This window comes from Tripterygium wilfordii, chromosome 17 (assembly GCF_013401445.1).
Source record: "Tripterygium wilfordii isolate XIE 37 chromosome 17, ASM1340144v1, whole genome shotgun sequence".
Lineage (NCBI taxonomy): Eukaryota > Viridiplantae > Streptophyta > Magnoliopsida > Celastrales > Celastraceae > Tripterygium > Tripterygium wilfordii.
Window position 1 is genome coordinate 4,221,287 of NC_052248.1, and position 24,886 is coordinate 4,246,172.

The 24,886-nt window shown below is 37.0% G+C and overlaps 1 protein-coding gene across 5 annotated transcripts; it reads right to left on the reverse strand.

Moving 5' to 3' along the window:
• Positions 1–93: 93 nt before the first annotated feature.
• On the reverse strand, positions 94–15,150 carry LOC119982476 (mediator of RNA polymerase II transcription subunit 12-like). 5 transcript variants are annotated; one of them, XM_038825872.1, is made up of 15 exons: positions 14,988–15,150; positions 14,733–14,798; positions 14,459–14,634; positions 14,100–14,256; positions 13,822–13,881; positions 13,482–13,587; positions 11,989–12,057; positions 11,794–11,847; positions 11,516–11,623; positions 10,220–10,369; positions 9,780–10,127; positions 6,860–9,261; positions 3,572–6,178; positions 2,147–2,471; positions 94–926 (listed from the first exon to the last, which is right to left on the reverse strand). In XM_038825872.1, the coding sequence occupies exons 4-15, from the start codon at positions 14,225–14,227 to the stop codon at positions 477–479; spliced, it is 6,807 nt and encodes a 2,268-aa protein (XP_038681800.1). In that variant the 5' UTR covers positions 14,228–14,256; positions 14,459–14,634; positions 14,733–14,798; positions 14,988–15,150; the 3' UTR covers positions 94–476. The 5 variants fall into 5 exon arrangements, with proteins under 5 accessions (XP_038681800.1, XP_038681801.1, XP_038681798.1 ...); XM_038825873.1 differs by lacking the exon at positions 14,733–14,798 and having other exon boundaries at positions 14,459–14,629; XM_038825870.1 differs by lacking the exon at positions 14,733–14,798 and having other exon boundaries at positions 14,100–14,251.
• Positions 15,151–24,886: the final 9,736 nt, after the last annotated feature.

Genomic DNA, 24,886 nt, shown 5'->3' on the forward strand with positions numbered 1-24,886 from the left:
CGACGTGAAGTAACTCATGAAATCAGGGGACGGGGGAGGTTGTGAGGACGCTTCATCATCACATCATGAGCATAAAAAAAAGGCGATGGATCGTTCTCGTAATATTTTAACTCTGATCAATTGATAAAGTTGAAACAATTATCTCTATATGTACAACAAGCTCCGAACTGCAGATACAGGTAACAGTCCAGATTGTATGGGGAGGGGAAAGTAAAAAAGTTAGAAGTCAAGCAGATCAAGACCTGGTAGCGTGGGCCAGCAAGATCTTCAAATTCCTTTCACACCCCGCGCCGTGCCCCTCCTTTCCCCAGACAAATGTCCCTCCCTCCCAATAACTCATTCGCCATCACAGGCAAGAATGGTAACAAAAAGATGGAAATCTTGATTCCAATGCTACACAGCACATGAAAGCACCAGATTTCCAGGGAAGGGCTTTGCTCACTTTAGAACAAATCAAGAATGAAGTTAAACTATAATCAGCTGTCATCATCCACAGCACCAATGTAGGTCAGGTCGGTCCTCCTGACCCGTACAGCCCCTTTAAGCCAGCTGGAAGCTCGAAGATTAGCATGGTCTCCACCTCCTATCACTGCAGTGTTACTTGAAGATGGGCCTGATCCAGCACCATCTTCCAATAATGTCCACTGGTCAATTTCCTTATCATGATCCTGTTGTACAGACAATGCTTTGGATTTTCCTGGTAAGTTGCTCGCTGACCGTGCCAAAGGAACTGAAGTTCTCTGAAGAAGATTACCACCAGAAAATCCAGAAATTGAAATACTGGGCTGAAGTGAAGAAAGAAGAGCTAAAGGGACTGATGGTGGCTGACAAGAGACAGAGCAACGAACAGAAGGAAGAAGAATCGGCATTGCAGCTTGGATACGCCATCGGATTGTTGCAGGAAGCTGCATGCGGTCTAAGTCACTCTGCATCCACAGGGAATATATTTGCAAGGTGGACACAGAGTTAATTTTTTCCTTGTGTTAACGGATTTCCCATCATTAGGATCCAACAATATGAAGAAAATGATAGATGAAAAACTATACATGCACGTACACAAACACAGGACGCCAAGCTCAATTAGTAAGATTTTCAGCCATATTGGCACACAAGCATAGGAGACAACAGTCACAACACTTTACACTCTACTTCTGGACTTGATAGTGGAAAGTTTCCTTACAATCTAAAAAAGTTCTATAACGTCCAGAATGAAGGAACCTGAAGTCAGCAAATTTTTTTAAGAAGAAAAAAAAAGTTCCAACAACACAGCTTAGACCTGTTCATATTTTCTAGCTATTCTTTGCTCCTTTTGCTTAAAAAGTAACAGGTAATAGGGTTAACGGAGAATTTTGGGGTTGCAGGTAGAGGAAGGGAAGGGACATAACCCCCAAAGACCACCCCAATCTGCTTACCAGTATTGTTTGGGGGAGTCGAAAAGGCACTACCTGGCTACAGCCATTCCGTCCTAGAAAATTAAATTCCCTTTCCCAAGCCAGGCAGAATAGAGGTACATTTAAAAAAAAAAAAAAAAACTGATTTTCCAATTTTCCCCACAACCTGGGATCACTTATATGCTTCTAAACACTTTCAACAGATAACCATGTGAACCAACACTAGAGGATATCATTGTGGCATGCCAACTAATTTTTCTTGTTCCATTTCTGGTTTCCTGTGTGATAGTGGCGTGCAATTCAGTTTGTTAACTACATGGTCTACTTGAACCAGTTTGTTAACTACATGGTTTACTTGAACCAAGGGCTGTCATTTTCAAGAAAAAATGAAGACTTTATATTGTGTATTGAAAAAACATAAACATAAAAGGAATATTTTACAATAAAACATGAGAAAACAGCAGCCCTATCCATCCATTTTAAAGAGAGTGCTATTTTTAGCCAAACATAGAAAATTATTTGTTTTCCAAAGAAGAGTTCCTGATAAAAATATTTTAATGGAAATACATTTTTCTACATAAGCGGATCCTAAATAAATGATAACAGATCAATATAGTCTCATGGGACATCAAAACTTGTCTTAGTTTTGTAACTTGTTAGCACAAAAATGCAAAAATTTAGTCATGTAGAACACATACAGTAAAGTAGGTGCTTTCTGTAAGATTAATCAAGTAGTATTTCAACAGAAACCAAACCTGCAAACTTTCAGCTACCTCCTGATCAAATCTCAAAAATTCTTTAGAGGATTCATTGGTTGACTGGGAGCCAGGATTTGGCTTCATCCAACTAGGCTGGCGACAACTCAACAACCCATGCAAGACCAATATCAACCGATCGAAGAGACTTTCACAAGACAAATCAACATAAGCAGTTTCCAACAGTGATTCTGCTTCCCTCTTAGACTGAGAGCTTAGCATGGGATGGAAGGATAGGTCTGCATCCTCATAGACAACACGATTTCCAAGAAGACGCAATATTACAGAGGCAAGAACATGTCTCATGTTTCGCCCTAAGGGCTCCCTGACATATCCAACGAATGGCAATTGCCAAGTTAGATAAAACCGAGTAAGAGTAAATAAAATTTTAGCCATATAATCTATATTTCTTCCCAAAAAAAGACCGCTGTCATAAGCTTCCAATTTTAATTGTATGACTATCAATCAGAACATCTATTCACCACCAGTACCACTTTGAGAATGATCTATCTAATCACACACCACTGATCACAATGACTGCACCGACAATGTCAAGAAGATGAAACCAATGCATATCCAGAGTCACAAATAAAACTGTGAAAGATCAACTGCCCCAACATCGTGAAACAAATCTTTAAAGAGGAATAAAACTGTGGGATAAGTTGTACATATAAATCCATTACTGTGCATAGAGAGTGTGAGCGGGTGTGAGCGAGGAGGAAGGAGGGAGAGGGAAGTGCACAAAATAAGTAAAATCCACAGGAATGCATGATGTTTCTTCTCCTTAATCCTTAATCTTGCTACATTAGGCTTATTCAGTAAAAGTTTATATCTTTATAACACCATGTATTGAGGGCATTTAATACCTACATTATATTATCTATTAATGCTTTGAAGACCAGCATTGGCATTTTCTGATCCATTATGAAGGTGTGCGCAGGCCTAAAGTTATCTTTTTAATGTTCTTGCTCATCCATCCTTCTTCCTTGCTAAAGCCAAATGAGCCACAGTGCCGAATCAGGCCATTTACTTTTCAGTGACTTCTTCAACCATCCAAACTTAATTTGACTCAACTTAAAATTACTAGTAAAAACACTTACACTAATTTAATTAACCACATAAAATTCTTGTCCATTCAAAAAAAAAGTATTGAATTATCTGAAGCCAGTTAATTCGTCCAAAAAAAAAGAAAGCCCACTCAACATGATCACACTACATAAGTTCATATCTATCCCAAAAAGTGCACCATGACGAAAATCAGTTTGTGTTGTCAAAAAATACATCTGGCCAAAGTGGCGGTGTGATTATGAAATATTAAACTCGAGAGCCGATAGCATAGAAGCACACAATCTATGCAGGCGGCGAATAATGCAAGTAAAAGTCTAGTTTTAAGCACAAAAAAAACAGACAAATTCAAGAAATTACCCATCAGTGCATATGATGGGAAGCAATCTGAGTAGTAACTGCAACCGCAACAACATTGATGCTCGCAAAGAGGTTGGAGAGGGTAAAGCAGAATCTGACGATCCCGTTGTTCGTCTCACCAATCCAGGACTCCCACCTCTTATACCTTTGCGACTATTGCCTTTAGTTGTTGGCCCTTCCATTCCAAAAGAAGCGGTTCCAATTTGCTTACTCGCTCCACGAGTAACAGCATTTATTTGTTGCTCGATGTTATTCAATTGCTTAATTAAATCACTTGCAAAAGTATTACGAGAGTCATCGGAACCTTGATCTATGCAAGGGATAATTAATTCAACGAGCGCCCTCTCAGTTTCATGCTGCTGGCAGCCACTGAAAGCTTCTGAGTCAGAGATTTGGATGGACCCTTTTCCGGACTTTTTTGGGCCCATGCCCTCATCAACAACCTCTCCTTCCTCAAGAGCGGTAACTTCATACTTCTTATCTCTCCTGTTTATTGGAGGATCATATCCAGGATAAGACCAGCCCCATGGCTTCCAAAACTGGACCTTGGTTGAAAGACCTTTACTTTCAGCAATGTTAATAAGCCGTTGTCTGATGGTTTTCCGTCCAAAAAGAACATCATGCCCTCCTAGGAACCACTTAGCCTGTAACAACATCGAGTCCTCTAGTGAACTTCCGAAAAGATGGACCAACTCAGCAAAAAGGGAAACAGCATCAGGTCTCACAAGTAATCTTGTCAAAATTATCTCAATGAAATTGTTCTCATTCTCAGAAGCAGCAGCCTTTTCAAGACCAGGAGAAGACGAGCGAAGAGCATCTGCCAAAGACATATCATGTGTCTCGAGCTTTTCAATGAGAGCTTGTTCATTCAAAAGAAGCCGGAGTTCCACCCACTGCCAGTGGAATTTTGCAGGTTGCAGGGTATCCAATACCTTTACAAGCTTATCCAGAAGCTTTGTTTCGTTCTCTGCATATTGAACTTTAGATTCACCGTGTCCGGAAGACCTATTCCCATCGTCTTGCATAAAAACAGATTTTGGCATTCGACAATCAATGATAGAATTTAAGAAAAGCCTCGCACGAAGAGGTACAAAGGCCTTGGATTTCAAATGCATGTCCAGACCATTTAACTCTAGCATGGCAGCAAAGTCAGCATCACTGGTGTCGGCAGCTACAATATCATAAAAACCTTGACTGTCTCGCAGACACACATCACGAAAAGGCAAGTGCTTTATAGCATCACCTATGGCCATTGCTAAAGATTGAAACAACTGATGGATGTCTTCCCGGTTTGCAAGGTTCGTATTAATGATAAATGGTTTCCATATAACAAAGGCAAATATTGAATAAGCCGGTGGAAAGACCAAGCTAAGAGAAAGCATTCTCTGCATCCTTGAGAGAGCTAACATAGAAGGTTCACCTAGGAGTTCCACAATGAAACCATTGGAGACAGTTCTGGAGTTGCCAACAAGCAACCTGAACCAGTGCACATAAACTTCAACAGAGATATCAACTTTGAGAGCTCCAGATCCAGTTGAACGGGCATTACCATTTGAATTGGATTTTGAACTCCTTATAAATTGAATGACATCCAACCCTTCCTTCAATCTGAGAACAGTTACGATTCTCTCGAGGCTTGTAACACCATAAATAACAGCCCCAAGGACAAGCGCAGAAACTGCTGCCACAATTTTCCCAGCTCTCCCAAGTGCTGGCTTTGCAGGGTTATTCAGAACTTCATTAGGCATGACCATAGTTGAATCATGTGCTTCAGGAGACAATTGAAATTGACTTCGAGAAGCCTTTCCAGGAGCAAGAGATCCAGCAAGAACCGAAGAAGCTTCTGTCCCAAGAGCTATCTCAAAAACCCGGCTTTGGCGCTCTCCAAGAGCTTCCTTAAGTAGGCCTAGGCAGGTAATATGGATGTGCAACATACGCCTAGCAATATTTAATGAATTGGTAGCGAATGACAAATTTAAATAGTTACTGCCTGCTGTAACATCAGTCATCTTTGCCATTGTTGGTCCGACATTACCAACAATAGCAGAAACAGCGGATGATACTAAGGATGGGTCTCCTTCTTGAGCAGCGCCACCAGTCTGCCTCATGCAGTCCATAAGCCCCACAATTATTTTCTGAGCTATCTGGTAGTCATCATCTGATTTTTCTACAGCAGTACCTTTTTGTGCACCAACAGCAAGATGCTTCCTCTCTTTGCCCAAAAAGTAGAGAAGTGCATCCTCAACATGCCGTTGCACGACATCTCTCATGCCCGCACCCACTCTGGATAACCGATTTCCACTTATCTTTTGACGAAGATAACCATCAAGATCCTCAACTCCAGCAAGAGGAAACATCAGGTCTCCATCCAGAGAACGTCCAGAATCAAGTTCAGAGAGAAGTCTCCTATCACATGTAGCCCTAAAATTTTTCTCCCATTCGACGACGCTAGCCACATTGCGATATTTTTCCATAAGGTATCGTGCATAAGCTGTGGCTGCTGAACCTGAGAGTTTTCCATTACAAGCCAGAACTGCTGCAGCACGTTGCATTGTTGCTGATAACGCTTCTGGAAGAAGATCTGCAGCAATAACTATGTTCTCATACCTGAGCCAAAGGCATCATACAGCATATGAGATGGCAGTATTGAAATGCTTAGAAAAAAAAATTAACTAATGAAGACAAGACTCACAAGAGCCAAAGGACAATCTGTGATTGAGAAATCTTATATGGGCAAATTTCAAGAAACACATAGCAGTGATTTCAAAATAAGTCAATTTGCAAAAAAAAAAAAACTGATAAAATTCTTGCACCAGATTTTTTGTTATAATAACAAGCAATCAAGTTTGACAATGAAAACTGCAGCTTCAAGAACCCTAGAGGATTTAACTTCAAGAACTCTACCTTCTGCTGGACAGATTATGATATGCAAGAGGTTAGCAAAGGTGCAAAAGGATTTTGTGTTTTGAGTTGAGCAATGGTGAAGATCATTGGGCGACAAACACAAAATAATAAATATGTCAATTTAAGGCAAACAAAAACAAGGAATTGAAACAACATAAATAAAAGATGAAAGCAATAATTAAGCACAAAATATTAAGTTAAGAATACAAAGGTTTCATGTTTAAAACCAAATCCCAGTGGATGAAATAAGCCAAATACCAAGTCAACAAAAATTGCATAAATGGTATATTCACATGAAAAAGTACATTCACAGGGTAAGAACAAAAGCGCCTTTATTTGGAGCAATAATGAAACCATTTATTCAGATTGGAGTTGAGAGCGCACCTTCGGATAGAAGATATCACAAATGCCTCTCCGATTTCACAGGCAGGGTTTTCCGTGTTCCTAAATGGCATCAGTAAATTTCTTCCACCATGTATAGTTGAACTGGTGTAGCTAAAAACTTTCGGCAACAACCAAAGAAGAAAATTGGCCAACAAAACCAGGTCACCACAAACATCCATCAGATATAATATGATAGATAGCTCATCCTCACCAAGCTTCCATTGCAAAGAGCTCCTATCATCAACAGAAATGAAAGGCCGGCTAAGTTGCCCAGTTTTGAAAGCATTTTTTTCAGTCTCTTCAACCAGCTGCCTAACAATAGTTGTCAACCAAACTGCAATTGTCCTCTTCTCTACATATCGCAGCTGCTTTAAAGTATTTCCAACTGAAAAAACATCTACATAAAGTGATTTTCCAATACCATCCAGCGATTTAAGAGTTTCACCTTCCATTCCAGTTCTATGGTGAGGGCAGCTAGCCTTACTATCACAAACATGACTTGTAGATGCTCCCTGGCTGCCCTCAATCCTAGCAGCTGCCAATTGAGAAAGACTTTGTGTCTTCCGCACATTCTTTTGCCTACCCCTAGAAGCCTGCTTGCATGGCTTAAGTGGTTGATCAACTTTGATAGACTCCAAGTATTTAGTCCCCTTCCGTGCCCACCAGATATCTTCATCATCTGATGTTAATGGAGAATGCCCTCGGACACTAGAGCTCTTCTCATCATTTAGCTTTTGTCTCTTCACCCTTCTACAATCTTCACATCCAGGTGTACCTTCTCCTAGATCCTTGCACGGTGGTGCAGCAGGTCTCTTGACAGTCCCGTGCAATCCATCCAGTCCTACATCTATACAACTATGTTTTGGGAGCTGCAACAACAATGAAATAGAAGATTTCAGTTCTTCCATGTCAGCATCACTCTCAACATTCATGGCAGTCAACATGTAGGATGGAGAATAAGTAGATTTCCACTGATCAACAAAAGCTGCAGATGGACCATCGCTTCCATTGACTGCATGTTGCTTACGCTTCTTGGCTGATAAATTAGCATTTACTGGAGTTTTATACTGACCACAACCAAGTCCACGAAGGACAAGACGTCGTTCATTGGAATAAACATGCATAGCCTCCAAAACTTTTGATCCTTCAGCAATTTTTGCTTCTTCCAAGATTTCACGCATAAAAAGCCCTGGCAGCTGTTTCAAGATTCGATAGTGCCTCTTCCTTCTATTCTGATCAACCGTAGTGGCCCCTGTTTCCATAATTCCACTAACTATCAGCTGCCTGACATATGCCTGAGGGTAGAAAATGCCCACACGTATAAGTTCCACTATGAACAGCTGAAGACGCTTCAACCCTCCCCTTTTGTGTGCTTCATGTTGATCAATCCAACATACTAGAATATCATGCAAAGGGCCAGGGCTCTCTAATATATCTAATGAACTAACATTCTTCTTATCCTCAGTTCGACTTTTGAATTCATATCCATCCCCTGTAAAACTCCTTCCAGGAAAATCATCCTTCTGACTGGATCCTTTAGAACGACTCCTGCCTCCAAGGGATTTATCATTCTTGCATCGAAACGAGCTCTGCAAATTTCTGAGTTTTAGCTTTAGAAGCTGACTTGCAATATAGACTTGAGAAATATCTTTCCTACCTGTGAACTTCAAGTCATGAGGAGGAGCAGATCGAAAATCCCTATAATCACATGTCGCCCACTCGCATAGGAAAAACACAGAACAAACAAAAGAGGTGTTCACTGTCCCAATAAACTTCAGCGATGACCTTAAGCATGGGCTGACATCTTCAATCCAACCATCATCCACAGTTTCATTACAAACATTTTCAAAAAGATATTTATAAGCCCCTCTAACATCTCCCATCAAAAGAGCTTTATCCAAAGCTTGTAATGCCTTGGCCGTACTATGACCAGGATATCCAGGGCTTGCAGCCTTTGCAAGATTGTCAGCTCGTTTCTGAATGGAAGAAACAACATAATCGAAAGACATAGTCTGATACTGAGAATCAAAGCTTTTACTCCTAAATACAGAAGCAACTTCTGCTGAATTAATTTTCATCTTTCCTGCCTCCTCAGATGGCTTAGAAACAATATCATTAGCTGCATAAGATACAACATTGTGCGGTAATGGAAAGCAATCCAGAGCAACAAATGTATCTGGCACAGCCAAAATTAAATAACGAAGCATCTCAATTAAAGCAAACGTTGTATATGTCCTCCGTGAGTTATCCACAAGATCAGATCCACCAGGAGAAGGTTCCCGGATGAAACGGACAGCTACTCCCGCGAGAGTGCGTACGTAAGTTTGTGATAGAACAACAGTTTCCAGAACAACATATATAATAGGCAATAGCAACTGCAAAATCTCCAGTGGTTCTTTCTCCTGAAAAAGCATAAGCTAGAAAATTAGAGCCCACTTTAGCATTGTTGATGCTTATTGAAACATGCCTAAAGGAGCAGCTTTTGTATGTTCTCTTGATGAACAGTCGAAGGATGGGTGGTGAACTGGAAGAAACGAGTCATTTCATAAAAAATATTACAGTAATCCTACTAATTCAAAAAACCAGAAAATAATACAATTCAAAAGATTTAAAAGAAAATAATGATTTGGAGTAATTATGACACCATAAATGTAATAGCAGAAGTATGATTGTAAAAGCAGCTTTCTACATTCTATTAAAAGCACACAATAATAAGCAGAAGTTGAAGTTGATAAGCAGCTTCTAAAAGTTTGCTAAATGGAGTTAAAATTAATAGACATGGTTAAAGATTAGCAATGTCAAACTCTCCATAAATCCAAGAGAAGGTAGATTTAAATGTAGCTGTTAGTTGCCCTTTTCAAGAACAAAAGTTATTGCACCTCAAAGGACATATGTTCAAGCAAAGACAGAAAGAAAATACCTGCAATTGTCTTAGAGCCCAATCAACGATAAGGGATGGAAAAATCAGCCCTTCGACATGGTGCCATTGTAAAAGCCGCACCACGTACCACCATTTGAAGTGCAGGGAAGGTTCCTCACCATCAAGAATAGCTGACGCTGGATCACGTTTGTTCTGTGCCGACATAGGATAAAGCATTTGAGAGGATCTATCCCTGCTGTGTGGCATAGAATGAGAATTATTTCTTGAAACAAATTCATCAAGTAGGTGTTGCAAGTACTCGGTAATATCTTTTGTCCAGAGCTCTGTGCGAGACAGATGTGTTTTGTCAGGCGGCCCAGAAGAAATACCGGCAGAACCAGGTCGAACCTGCAAAACAAAATCATAATCAGATACCTTCCAATGACAATAATAGCAAGTCGGAGTTAAGTGCATCCAATACTGATATATATCATATCTACCTGATTAAGATAAGTTACTTTGATGAACCAAGTCGCCCTAATCAATGGAACATTGTTCCTAATAAGAACTTCAAAAAGAGACCTCCTCCTGTATCCATGAGGAACATGATCGGCCAAAGAACGCAATCTTTTATGAGGTTGTGATAAACCCTGAAACAGAAGATGGAAAAAATTAAAAATAAATAAGACAGACAAACAGGAAAGCAGCAGAAGAAAAGAATTTATTATCAAACATAGGTTGCATATAATCCTGCCAATAATTAAATATTAATTAGAATTTAAAACACCTAGAAGGCAGGCCAAATCTAAAACTAACCTCATCAATTTCTTAATACCATATTGCTCATACAATGCTTTTAAGCATTTAATTCTAGCCAATTTCATAAGAAAAACTCATCAACATTGTCAACTTCAGAACTTTCTATAGGCAATTATATAATTAACCAGCAATATATTAATCAGCTCAACTTCTCATATGTACTGTTTCTAGCACTCCAAAATTTCATCTAAAGCGAGAAAAATTATATCAAATAAATAAGTTAAAATTTCTGAATATTTACAATTTTACATTACATAAAACAATGCAATTCTGAATATTTACATTTCAAAAAAAAAATTGTGGTTTAAAGGAAAATCCCCTCCCTCACAGTTTTCAAAATTTATAACTTGTGGAAAAATAAATCAAAGTGGCTACTCAAAAAGCCATAATCGTGTTCCATTCTCAGCCATATACTGATTATGTCTAATGTAAAATACACTGAATCATTCGACAGGGCAGTGCTCCCAAAGAACGTAAGCCAACTGTCAATTTCCAAATTATTGATGCTTGAATACTAATATGCTATACATACGAAAACTCACATAACTACCCATAAGCAACATAATCATCAAATAGGAACATATGACAAAAATGCCTTTCAGTCTGTGATGTGTGCAACAGGCACTGTTACGCACTTCTGGGTTTACTAAGATAGCAATGGGCCACTATGTATGTTCTCATCATAGATAGACAAACAACTATTATCATGAAAGTTAACAATTAATGCCATTTAAATCAATCCAAAGGCAATAAGTACACAAAAAGACAAGATTGTACCTCATCATGGAACATAATTACCTACTGTATAACATGACTAATGATTTAGATTAGATGATATTAGATTTTCATAGCTAGAAAAGGAAATGTATCAAATAGAAGACAAAGCTTTTAAGATTTACAGTGACATCAAAGGAAATATGCTAAGCGAAATGAGCCCAATCTCTCAAACACATCAGTAGCCGAATTAATGCTTATACCTCAATCCATTTCTTCTTAAAATCTTCACTACAAGGCCTTTGCTCAGGAAAGATACCAGGCTTCGTTAAAAGTGAACCGGATAAAGGTACACCATAGACTTGACCGGCCTGCCATGGCATTAAACATACTGGTTAAAACAAACAATGAGATTCCCAAAACTAAAGTGAATTGAGGGAGAAAAAGTTTTCACAAAATTTTAAGAAGACTTGAACATGTGATTTTCTGATGAAATATTCAACAAACATCAAAAGGTATTAAGAAGGCTAAAATCCATCACCTTGCGCTTTTGAGCACGAGATTCATTGATGGCTCTAAGACACTTTCTGATTGCCTGCAGAAAACAGCAAAAGGCATACATATGATAAACTACTTATCACTCCCATGAGAAGGCAATCAACCATCCAAAAAACAGTGAGATAATCTAAAGAGATTGCAGATCAAATCATCGACAGTGCCAAGAGAAGTTATTCACCTCTCTGCATCTAAGTACAACAGGCTTACTAAAAGCTTGATCCTGCGAAAGTGAAATCTCCCTTGCCTCCTGACAATTAAGCAAGTGAAATCATGTCAGTTGAAGAATCATCCATTTAAATATTCCAACTCCAACGATATTTGAATTGCATTTTGAATTTCATTATGCCAGGGAAGGAAATGAATGAGAGGGCGAAAGAACTCCAAACTGAACAGCAGGAAACGTGAGTAAGAAATGCCCATAGAAAAAATAGGATCACATTATGGCCAAGGAAACTTCTTCAATCATTCCTCTAGCTACCTGCTGCCTAGTTTGCCACCGAGAAAATTACAGGATTATTTGGGGCAAGGACATAGACTTAGACCACTTAGACAGGCCAGCCTTGTTTGCTGTTAATTTTGGCATTTCCATTGTAGCACCTTTCCTTGCTTGCACCTGATTGGTGCTTCTTAATAAATATTTTTCACAAAAGTAGGATCACAGGAACCACACAACTTAACTAGGGCAACTTCCAAGTTCACAACCCATTACACCAATGTTTACTCAAGCCAGCATTGACACTGGAAATCTGGAACCAACAATTAAGAGAATATACAAATGTGTAACAGTTATGCTGACTTGGTGAGGCACAAATGGGATTTGCGTTATTGAAAAGTAAACCTAAGTAAACAGGATCTGGTTCTCATTTCTCAGAAGATATTACGCCCTCGACATATATACTCCATGTAAGAAAGGGTAAGTAATCTGGAGTGCTTAACATGATATAAACTATTTTTCAAAGGAAACATGATATAAACCATAAATGTGAAACTTTTTAGAAGACATTGGGAAGACAAACAAAACCAAACTTGAAACTTGACATAATAAACAGGAGTGTGTCCCAATCGATCATTAACTTTGTTATGATTTGGTTTTTTACAGAAACGATATCAAAAATCCACGACTTTGTTAAGGGCTGTTTGTTATTCAGATTTCAGAAGAGAACCCATTCAAGAGTTAGCAGACCATATAGATAAAGCGCATCAGTATTCCAGGTCAATAGAAAAATCTGATGACTACTAGCATATAGGGGTCCACACATGTATGAAAATTGTAATAGCATTTATTGACGTAGACAGCTCTTTGTTGGCAAGCCATAGAGTATCACCTAGCTAGGACCGTGTCATTATGACAATGGTATGCAACGAAATTAGCCAATTAATTCTAAAGATAGTTAGCATAGGAGGAGTATTCCAGGAAAGGATCCCAATTTACACCGAAGAGGCAGGAACAAGTGCTTTTTCAAGCAGGGTTCAAGCACTTCAATTGTTCAGCTAATCAGAGGGAAAGTGGTTATGTGCTGACAATCTAATAAATGATAAAAACAGCTGGTGGGTTAACAATTGTAAACACAAATCCATTATGCATCCATAAACTCTGAACACTATGAATTTCCCTTCTTTTTCCAGAGTTATATGCAGCACATTAATTAACCCAGAAGGCCAGAACTGTACCTCAAGTCCTTCAAAGGTCTCCCTGTAGCCAGACTGCACGTACTCTCTAGTGAGAGTCTCCTCAGGGCAATTTGGAGTTTGGGCATGGAAGTCTGGGGGACCAAGTCTGTGATTACAATATGACAACATGATTGAGAGAGAAATAAACTATTTTCAGCAAACAAAGTAAAAAAGCAAGAAGCAAACCAATGTAATGATTGACAACTGAAAAACTGCATACAAAAGTCGAAATAGAGAAGAAAATTCCATCCAGCAAGCTTCATAAACTAAAAGGTTTCAAAAAACAGCAACAGCCAACCGAAGATGACAAAAATTGTTACTATACTTCAGCTGAACTTACCGGGAATTCAAAGGTTCTTTATCACACTTCAACCTGTACGCTGTCAACGAAGATGGCCGCCTGCACCATTAAGGAACACTTAAACTCTGGACAAGCTATCACTTAAAAATATATATCAAACCACAAATATTTTAAATACAGTCAAAACCTAGGGTTTTCCAATTAAAATAACAGAAGGCAAAGAAAAGGATGACATGGGATTGTCACCTAGCCTAGAGGGTTCAATGAAAATAAAAAAAATAATAAATAAAAAAGAGGTCTTTGTGCATCTAATTTACCTCGAACTCTGGGAGAAATTAGTGGCCAGTGACGATGAATCAGCACGGATGGTATCCCTAGCTGTTGGCCCTCCTACAGAATTGTTATTAACTGCACTAGTGCAGGTTGCAGCATGATACCTTTGCATTTTCTCCAAACTACCACCGGCATACTGCACTGAACATCAAACAACTAAAAGGAGATATCCAAGCTTAAATGAACAAATCAAAATAAAAAAGACCCCAACATGTTATTTCTGAATTAAGAAAAATCGCCAGAAAACCTAATGACAAATGAATTTTCATTGCAAAGGAAAATTAAAATCAAGACAACAGAGCACAAGTACAATTACAGAGACAAAAATCCAAATATTACCAACCTCAATCCAGAAATCTACAAGCTTTATAAATAAACTCCAATCAATGGCGGATTAAAAGTCAACTTCACCAAAAAACAGTGCTCGCCCCAATTTCCAAGTGGCAAATTCTTAGCTTATCCATATGATCCCATACATGGAACCCGGATTGGAGTCTCAAATAATGCACACAATCTAACCTGCCACACACAGTACAACATATTATAAAGGAAAAATATTCCGAAACAGATACGGGTAAGGAGGGTTTGGAAACAGCAAATACACCAAGGACGTATACCTATCTAAATTATCAAATCTCAACAGCTCAAGCACCAGGGAGCAAAATTAGGGTTTAGACGGAGCTCTGATTTCCCAGCTCAGGCACACACAAAAAAAACAACTCATGAGCTTCAACAAGCTCAGAATTAGGTTTACAAACATAAGTAAAACTGGGGTTTTGACGGCAGAACAGTAAAAAAGAATCCAAAACGGGAAAGCAAGTAAATTTCGATTGGATACAAAGACATATAGAGCGGAAGAAGCAGATGCGTACCTGTTTGAGCGAAATTGTAGATTCGGCTTTGCTGAGTTTGCGAATGGAAGGGAGAGAAGAGCCCCGGGTGGGTTTGACTCTTCAGCTTTGCTGTTAATTACAGAGGAAGGCGAAGACGATGATGATTATGAAGCTGGATGATGTTCTGATGCTTGAATAAAGGGAAAGGAAAGCGATCTACTAATTTAGCAAATATTATTATTATTATTATTTGTTGTTCGTGGGTTCCAGTGCTCTTACTGTTTTGCCCCTCCGAGCAGTCAAAAAGTACGGCTGTTTATGTACTTCACTTCTTGTTTGACAAGGATAAGGAAGGTAATCTCGTACGTTTCTTTTTCATAGCCGTAATCCAATTTACTAATTAACAATTTTTTTTGGATCCCCATTCTTGCGTTTCCAATTTATATCCACTCCCATTACTTATGGTTATGTATGGGATTGGATATAAATTGTTAGGTGGGGGTAATTGCACTCCACATTTTTTCGTTGACGCCCAAAAACTCTAGTGTCAAAATACCCCAAAAACCCTAGTCTATTTCGTCTCTCTCTCTGTATCATTTCTTCCTCCTTTTCTTTCCTCTTTCTCTCTGTTTCGTCTCTATTACCGTTGACGAAGAGATCATCGACGAGGACATCCACCGTTGACTCCGGTTGCTCTACCTTCTAGCAGCTTCATCATAAGCCATGGCAGATTCTTAGGCTCTCTGATCGCGGCAACCTAGTAGCAAAAGAACCCAACCATAGCATAAAGAGCAGATCTTTCACCCGTCAGATTCAAGGATGGTTCTCTTCTTAGGCTCTCTGATCTCAGCAACCCGTTTGCCCCAAGTTCTTTGCCGAACACCTCAATACTCGCACAAGGCATTCTGAGGGCCACCTTTGGCTCGTGTCGGACCTTTCTTCCATGGCTTCAATGGAGATACTCTAATGTTCTCCATAGTGAGTGTGTAAGTGGAGTTGGGAGTGTAAAAGGATGTCATGGCAATGCAAATTATACTCAAAAAACTTTCCTCAATCCTTTTGATTCATATTGCCATAGTCATATGCCATGGGGTGTCTTTGGTTTTTTCTTTAAAAAACATGAAAATGGGTGTATTCAGAATCAAGTGAATTTTTAATGGGTTTTTCAAGTAATGAGGTGTAGATAGAAAAATGTGGAGTGCAACTAGCCCCATCAAATTGTTATTGTAAGTAATAATTTTTTATGGTGATGGACATTCGATATGGACCTAATCGCTGGTCGTTAAGCTCACGCACAAAGAAACTTAATTTGTCACTTGACGACAAAGTAAGTTGAGCAACAGCCCAACGCATAGTCAGAAGAATATTCCTCCAAACTTTATTATTTATATATGTGAACCACAACTTAACAATTTTATATTATTTTGAAAATGAGCATAGAATGTTAAAAAAATGATGAATGATGGTTAGATATATATACATTCGTCTCGCCTTTGAGATGCAAAGTTATTGATTATATTATCATAATCTAGTTCATCCACAAGATCTTGCTCAATAGATTCCATGGCTAATCCATTCAATATTTCTTATAACATTGTTGATCGAAGATAAGATTTAATCAACTTTAACTTTGAAAAATTTCTCTATGCAAAAGTAACTGTAATTGATATAGTCAACAAAATCATGTATAGTAGGCATCTAAGCATTTGAAAACCCCAATTTTCTTGAACAAGAATTTATAAGTTAAGCACTTTCAATTGCTTTTCTTTTATCATTTTATAAGTCAAGCATCATGCAATAACCTTCAATTCTTCATCATTTGTACATTTGAACATGTTCAAATCAAACATGAACCCAAAATTTTTCACTCTTAAAATTGTTCAAACTGAGAGATCTACAACATCTAAAAAAAAGTATTAACTCTAAAAACTTCTTCACGTGATTAAATCACATCTTCCTCAACATTAACAACTTTATCAAACTATCTTCCTCTACGAATTACTCGTTTTTTAGGAAATATTGGTTCAACATCAAGCTCATTTACTGGACTCTCGGTCATGGCATCTTTCGTAGTATTTTTCTAAATGAATCAATGCATCTCGTATTTTCAGAGTTTGGTATCTTATAGCTAACCACTTCGACATGACTTTTTTATTGTGTGTCAGATAATGGTTTGAGGATGTACCTTGACAGATGATTTTTATAAACTTCCCAACATTGTGTAGAGGAGAAAAACATAGAGTACATACATTATACCACTCAAAAAAAACTTGTTGTTTTGGGACAATGATTTTTCATGTCACAATGTGTAAGATAAAGTCTATGACAACCACAAGGCGTGTAAAAAGCTATAGGATTTACTTCTAATAATCTTTGTTACACTCCTTTATTCTTTCCTTTCATATTAGGTCATTGTCATATCCTTGTCCCCTAACATCATAAACTCAAACTTAGGTATTTTCAACACCTCTTTGAGTTTCTCAAAAAGTCCAAGGCTCGTGCTATCATTCACCTCCAAAAATTCAATGAAAATCTCTTCCACCTTTTTTGTACGGTAAGAGACATTTGTTCAACACATCTTACATCCGGAATAAAATCAATTATTATCGAAAAATATCTTGAATTTGTTTATCCTTTTAAGGATTTCACATTTGATCTCACTTGCTAATATGAGTATCAATTCATTTGAATTATGCAACCAAGATAATGAATATGATTCTCTTTATTTTTAACACGTCTAAGATGCTCTTTTACAACTGGATCAAACTCTGCAATCATTTGAATTAGTTTACAAAAAAGTCCATTGTTACATTCATAAATCTTCTCCTTTGATCCACGAAATGCCAAATTATTATTAGGCTATGTTCATTTGTTGATTTTTTTTTCAATCTTGTTTCCAACTCAACCCAAGCACTCATGTTCAAAAGATGCATAGTACTAGTTTCTTACAACTTGAGCTTTTAACTTACATTGCGCCAATCATCAACAAAAAGTATGGGCATTTTTCTTGCTTAAACAAATTGCAACATAAATAATAAATCTTATTCAAGGTATCTATTACTTATATCTAAAGTAGGAAGTAAAAGGGTGATGCACGAGTTCGTGGATGATGTTGTGGTGGACATCGGCTTAGAATTAGATTCTACAAATAGGATAGACCTTGTGCAGCTGTGTATGAAGGAGAGAAAATGAGAAGGGAATTGGGTTGGGCTGATTTTGGGTACTAAATTTTTTTAATAATTGTGATGCCCTAGGTTGACGTGGTATCCAAAGCCCTAGCTGTTTGGGGCTAGAGTCGACTCTGCATTGATCCTATATTTCTCGGTTGCTAAACGAGGACAAAGATGTCATCATTGGAAAGTAATAAATGTGTATTTGATATCCTTTCAACCGAAACCCAGGTTCACGTTGATCTTATCAATCTTGTAGTCCTCTCAGGTTGTTAATTATCCTCATTCTCCATATGTTGTCTTCAATTTTTTTGGTGTCCATGGTTGTGCGAACCATGTTATATGTTTGGTCTCCATGATTAATTAAAAGCATGCACATCTCTTTTAATTTATACTATAACAATTAAGTATAAAATTTTTATTCAAAAACTCATTTTAATAAATTACTTTTTGCTTTTTTGCAGAGACTTGTCTAACATGAATAACTTTAATTGTAATCTTACGGATGAGAGGCCAAGAGTACATGGGCAATATGATTGTATACCTAAAATAGGTATGCAATTTTATGCAATGAATGATACTTTTGAATATTGGAGGAAGAAGACGATTTCAAAGGAAGAGGCGTATGGAAACAAGAAAATTTGAGGAAGAAGATCTTGAGAGAAAGAGGTGTCGGATATTAAGTGTGAGAAGGAAGAAGAAAAAAAGATGAAGAAAAATAAAGTGAAAGATGGAGAGGAAGAGAAGGGGACGAAGAGATGATAAAGTGATTTTTTAAATTGTAATCTCTGTTGAAAAATTTTAAAAAAATATTTTTGAAGTCATCATATTAATCAGATGGCTAGGGTGTTCATTGGAGGAAACCAGAGTTTTTTTTACACTGGACCTCCTCGAATCCATTTTCATGAAGTGACATCATGCTTCGATGAAGTACAAAGTCCTTGTAAATTTAGCTATAGGGATGGCTTACTGATATAATAATATTTCATGAATGGTTTGGATTTTGATATTTTCCTACAAGAACATATAAATTTGTGTACGGTAGTTATGTTTTCATATAACAGCAATAACATAGATCCCAAAAAGTAGTATCTGTGGCACCCTTTGTAAGGGAGCCACATAAATCCACTCATTGCTTAACACATCATATTTGAGACATTTAGGACCTCAAAAATTTGAGAACCCTATCATTTTTATTTATGTAATGTTAGTACTTGATATATTTCTATGATAGACTAATAATGTGCACTCTAAACCCATTGATTAGGCGGTTTTAAGTCATAGGCTTCACATGGCCCAATTATAGAATGGTTCGATTTAAACGCATTTCAAAATCTGAAAACCTTATGACTTCATTTGTGACAAATTTGGAGGGTGACATGCAATATATAAGTACGAAAGCACCACCCTTCATAAACACACTATTCATGCTGCTGCTACACATCAAAAACTAGTTTGAACATCAGTATCTGCAAAGTTTGGTGATATAAATCCACTCAAGAGGGGAAGGAAGAACCTAAGAATTGAAAATCTATGTGATAGGACTTCAACCAAGAATTCATTAAACGACGCTGGTCTTGTATCTGCATAAGAATAAGCACATAAATATGAACTTGACAATATCAGATGCATGTATTAAGTAAACGATTTCACACACAATGTGATTGCGGAGTAGACTGTTATGCACTTCAGTAAATATTTGACTTCCTCTTCTTTCTTTTTTTTGTCAATGCATTTTGAATAAAGAAAAAATGCACTTTGAATATATGGTGTACGTAATACGATTATTATGAAAGTAGAAAGCTATAGATTTTCTTTTAAAGATAGCCATAGTGCATTATGAATTAGTACATATATGGTTATGAGAAAACAACCAGAAAAATCACACGCTCAATGCCACCAAACTTTAATGAACACAACTGTGTTGCAGAACTAACATCACAAAAGCCCCTCCGTAGTACTTTAGTGCATGGATTTAGAGGCATGAGAGCTTGAATTGCTAGCATGCAAGTGTCTCATTTTTATTTTTTTTTAAAAAAAGCAATATCAAATTTATCTACAAGTGATTGTAGTACTCCAGCATAAACAACATGATTTTTCAAAGCCAATTAATCTTTTTGCCGGATGCCAAATTTAAAAGGCTAATTTTCAATAAATAAGAAACACATGAACACCTTTATTTCATCAGGAATTATACTTGATAACTCATGAACACCACAACAATGAAACTTATTCTTATTCTTAACCATCAAAATGGACTCTATTTTCCAGGTATCGTTCGTCAGCAATAAAATGTACAATAATGGGTTGGACAAAGGGCATGGATCAAAATTTACAACTGTTTTAATATATTGCATCCTCAAATAGTTAACAGGGTATGTTTTAAAGCAAATATTATTTTCAGGGACCCACTAGACACAGTAAGAAATCAGACAAGCTCTTCAATTGCAGAGAAAACGTGATTTTTTCTAATCTGAAAGCATCCTAAATGAGTCAATTCTTCACAAACGACATAGTACTTTTAAGCTCTACACATTCTATATAGTACGAAGTATAAACCAAGGAAAACATAAGAAGCATGGCTTTACCTTCAATTTATTATTATTGGATTACAGTACTTCTTTCTTTGCCTTCTTGCTTTTCTCAATATCTTTACAGTCTCTTGCTTTGCTTTTTCCTCGTTCAGATATTCTTCAATATCTTCCTCAAGAAACAAGTAGCATTTTATAAGAATAGTTGTAATATCATATCCAAAAAAATTGTTGTTATTTTCAATGATAGCAATGCTTCTTATGGCAACAAGGAGAATGCAATATTTCTCTTAAAACAGCCTAATAGAAAATGGTAATTTCTTCTCTCTTCCAGGATTGATATCATGTTCAAAAAAAATTTGTTACTTACTTACTTCTCAATGATAGTGTTAAGATCATTTACTTTGCCATTCAAACGAGGCCCAACATTGGGTTACTCACGCTAAGGCCCACACTTGGGGCAACAACAAATGGGAGTTTAAAGTGCAAAGGCTAAGGTTTGAAGCCAAGACCTCTCGATCCGATACCATGTTAAGATTAATTACTTTGCCATCCAATCCAATAAGTTAACTTGTTGGGTTGGGGCGTTTCACACTATCTATATATATTCTAATAGATAACAATGGTTATTATGACAACAAGGAGAATGCAGCACTTGTCTTAAAACAACCCTATACAGGAGCACCATTAAAACTTATTCCTCGTCACTTTCAATAGGAATAGCCTAGAGTGCAATTTCATTTCTCTATATTCAGAATGCTGACTGACAGGCTTGTCCAACTAGATAAGTACTTATAAATGTTATTTTCCATTAAAAGAACAAGTACGTAAAATGGTGTAAATATTAAAATAAATGTCAGGTAAATCATTAGAAGCATTACATATACCTGCCATGGAAACTATTCAAAGAATGACATATGGGCAATAATGAGCAATGGCAATAAAAAGTATAAGTTTGCTTTCATTAAATAGTATATACCTGATTTCTTCTCATCAAACAAACATGAAAAACCTCTATCAATATCCTCGTCTGAATCGATGATAACTCGACATTCTCTTTCCTGCATTATGGATTACCTTTAGAATGAGCCATGAAAAAACTATTGTATATATGTGCTCTCCAAATGGTCAAGAGAAAATTTTGGATAAAATACATCAGGCAAAGGTCAATTTGCACTGATCAAATGAAATTTTTAAGAAAAGTAAAAAGTTGCACACCCTATTTTATACCATTTATCTCAGATTAATTAAGATAGAACAACTCTGAATAATACCGAGTAATTCACGCAAAGAACAAAAGGAGCTGACATAAATCATAGAAACTATCAACTATCTTTTTAATTAAACAATAAAAAGGCTAACAGAGAGAGCGCAAACTATGAAAAATGAAATCTAACAGAAACGATAGAAACTATGATACCTTTTTTATGAGAGAAGGTCCCTTCCTTTTGTGCTCATCATGTGAGGCCTTCGTCATGATGGTAGCTTTTTCTGGCTTTACTGATTTCCAACATCCCATTTCTACTCTTGGAGCTTGATTTTCTTGTGCACAAACTTTTTGAGGCACAGGTGGACTGGAATCAAGAAAAAGACTGCTAGATTTCTTAAAAGACTCACACCAATCAGAATATCAAAAACTAACCAAAAGAACCAACATATTTGCTGAGCAAAAATAAGATCAGAGATTATAAAGGAATCAACATATATCCTCTCATGGGCAAAAAAATTGAGGCAAGGGCTGCACTACATGGCACTAATAAATTTTAGCTAGATGTTACGATAACTTGTCCTACAGTAGACAAATCTTTTTAGCATGTAAAAGTGACGAACAGACAAGCCATTTGTCATTTCAACTAGTACCATGAGAAGTTCGTGCTACACTACAGTCTACAACAAATGTAGCCATATTACTATGTGGTAGTTATACAATAAGAATAGCAACTAGACTGGACTTATTACCACAAAATTTAGATATAAATGCTCAGATCTCATCTATACTGCTCCTTCAAGAGCCATACATGTTTTGATGTTTACAACCATATGCTTACAGTCTTTTCATACCTCCATGAAGCTTTTCTCTTATTAGGGATTTTAAAACATCAAAAAGAAAGAAAAAAAAAGGAAGAAAAGAAATCTTGAATAAATTTTTCTAAACCTATGGATGAAGCATAAATATACGAGATTGTGGGAGTAAAAAAAACCTAAGTTACCTAGTAAGAACAATGACAATGAAATGGTTAATTTACATACTTTCTGATGGACTGTGGCTTCCCTTGTGGAGTGATACAAGAGGCAGTATCCTGAAAATCACATTTGTTATATAATTTCTAGAAAAATTTAACTCTATAATATGTAACTGCCAGTGAAATCCATTGAAAAGAGACCAGCACCTTTGGTGGAAGAACAGTTGCCACAGGATTCTTCAGGCTGCATGCCACTGCCTGCGAGTAATTAAATAATGAACAAAAGGGCTACTAATAAGATGATTGGCATGGAAGAAATAAAACAGAAAGTTCAGTTCAGACACTGAAAAGAACTGGATGTGGAGAAGAAGTAACAATGCTTGTAATCGGGAAAGAAACATGGTTGAATTTAATATTCTTTCACCTCAAAAGGAACACACCATGTTCACAAAGTGAATTATCTTTTAAGTTTAAATTCTTGCATATTGCTAGGCTTCTTCCAAGTTCATTTAACGTTATACATACCTGTATTTCTTTGTTGAAAGAGTTACAGAGCTCAGTTTGTAATTTTATATGAGAAGCTTCTATTTGCTCTGGAAAAGCCAAAAGCAGCAAGAAAATTTTCTGCAACTTGTCCTGATGGATATCCTTGCCCAGTTGATCTGATTCAGATTTGAATCCCCCCTCAAGGCTAGCTTTGATGTCTTCTTGTCCCCTGTTCTAGAATATCATAAGTCAACTTGTGTTAGGAAGTTTCATATTCATTGACAGTGTCAACACAATTACATAGCTATGCATGGGGTCATTACCATTAGCTGCATTGAGGTGTCATGCATGAGCAGCTTCTGCCGAATGCTTTCCACTGATTGAAAATCGAGACGCAAACAAATCATTCAAATATGGTTTTTTAAAGTTCTGTCTTGCATACAAACATCAAAGTAAAATCTTCAATGGCATTCACTAGTTTTAGTCTTTAATATGCTATGTAACTGAACTTTATCATCTCAAATTTCAGAAAGCATGCAAATATTCTGTTTTTCAAAAATTATTTCATGTTTCCATATCAGATTATTAGAAATATAATAGTTACAGCACAAATTTTCTCTTCATCTCCTACTTTCCAACGTATAAGGAATCCGATTACTCACTCTCCAGCAATACTTCTTTTGTTATCATATTTACTTGTATGATGTCACCTTGAACAGAATCCAAGATCATTCCAAACCTGTTTAAGGAAGTTTCTATCATTCCAATCAGATGTTCAAGTTCTTCACTTATTTGACCTGCAGCGGAGAATAGAAATTCAGAACCCAATGTAGGACTTGTTTAAGCATGCAAAAACAAGCTCTTAAAAGACCTTTAGGTGTTTCCCTAGAGCAGGAGAACTGAACCAAATTTTATTTTAATCCCTATTTGGAATCAACTTATGCATTCGCCACTAAGAGCAAGCTTACATTTATGATCTTGAACAGAAGCAGAATTCCATTTACGTATCAGACTGTTGGAAGATCTCAAGCTAGGCATTTGACTTTCTTCTCGTGCATAGTTTACAGGGACCAAGCAATAATTCTTCTTCACCGAGTTGTCTCGTTCTTGAGAACCAAATCTCTGAAAGGATAACACGAATGAAATGAAGGGAAACTATGATAGTATGATATATATAGCATGGCATATTATGTGCAATAAGAATTGACTAACTCAGGCTCTCACATCAGAATATAATTATAAGTTTTTAAATTCTGGAAAATCTGAGTATGCTTCATTAGTTCGTTATATAACTTCACATTATGGGAAATACAAAACACCCTGAGCGATGACAGAAAAGGGAGAAAGGGCGAAATATGTATCATAACCAATGCAAACAACGTTTAAAACCTAAACTTAATCCAAATCTCAAGAAGGCCCAACACAATAAAATGAACTAGTGTGGAGCATTTCTAAGAGCTGACAAAGAAAATTTATCCACTTCCACATACAGCTTATACATTGCTCGACACTGCTGACCGCCTTTATCATTTACTTCACCTCATATTTAAAACAAAAAAAAAATCGAT

What these genes read in the sequence shown, in the direction of transcription:
- LOC119982476 (XM_038825873.1), bottom strand. Translation starts at nt 14,227, where the DNA reads ATGCAAAGGTATCATGCTGCAACCTGCACTAGTGCAGTTAATAACAAT. An exon ending in AAAGAACCTTTGAATTCCCG is followed by an intron (nt 13,588 to 13,821) that starts GTAAGTTCAGCT and finishes TTGTAATCACAG; the next exon opens with ACTTGGTCCCCCAGACTTCC. An exon ending in TTGTACTTAGATGCAGAGAG is followed by an intron (nt 11,848 to 11,988) that starts GTGAATAACTTC and finishes TGTTTTCTGCAG; the next exon opens with GCAATCAGAAAGTGTCTTAG.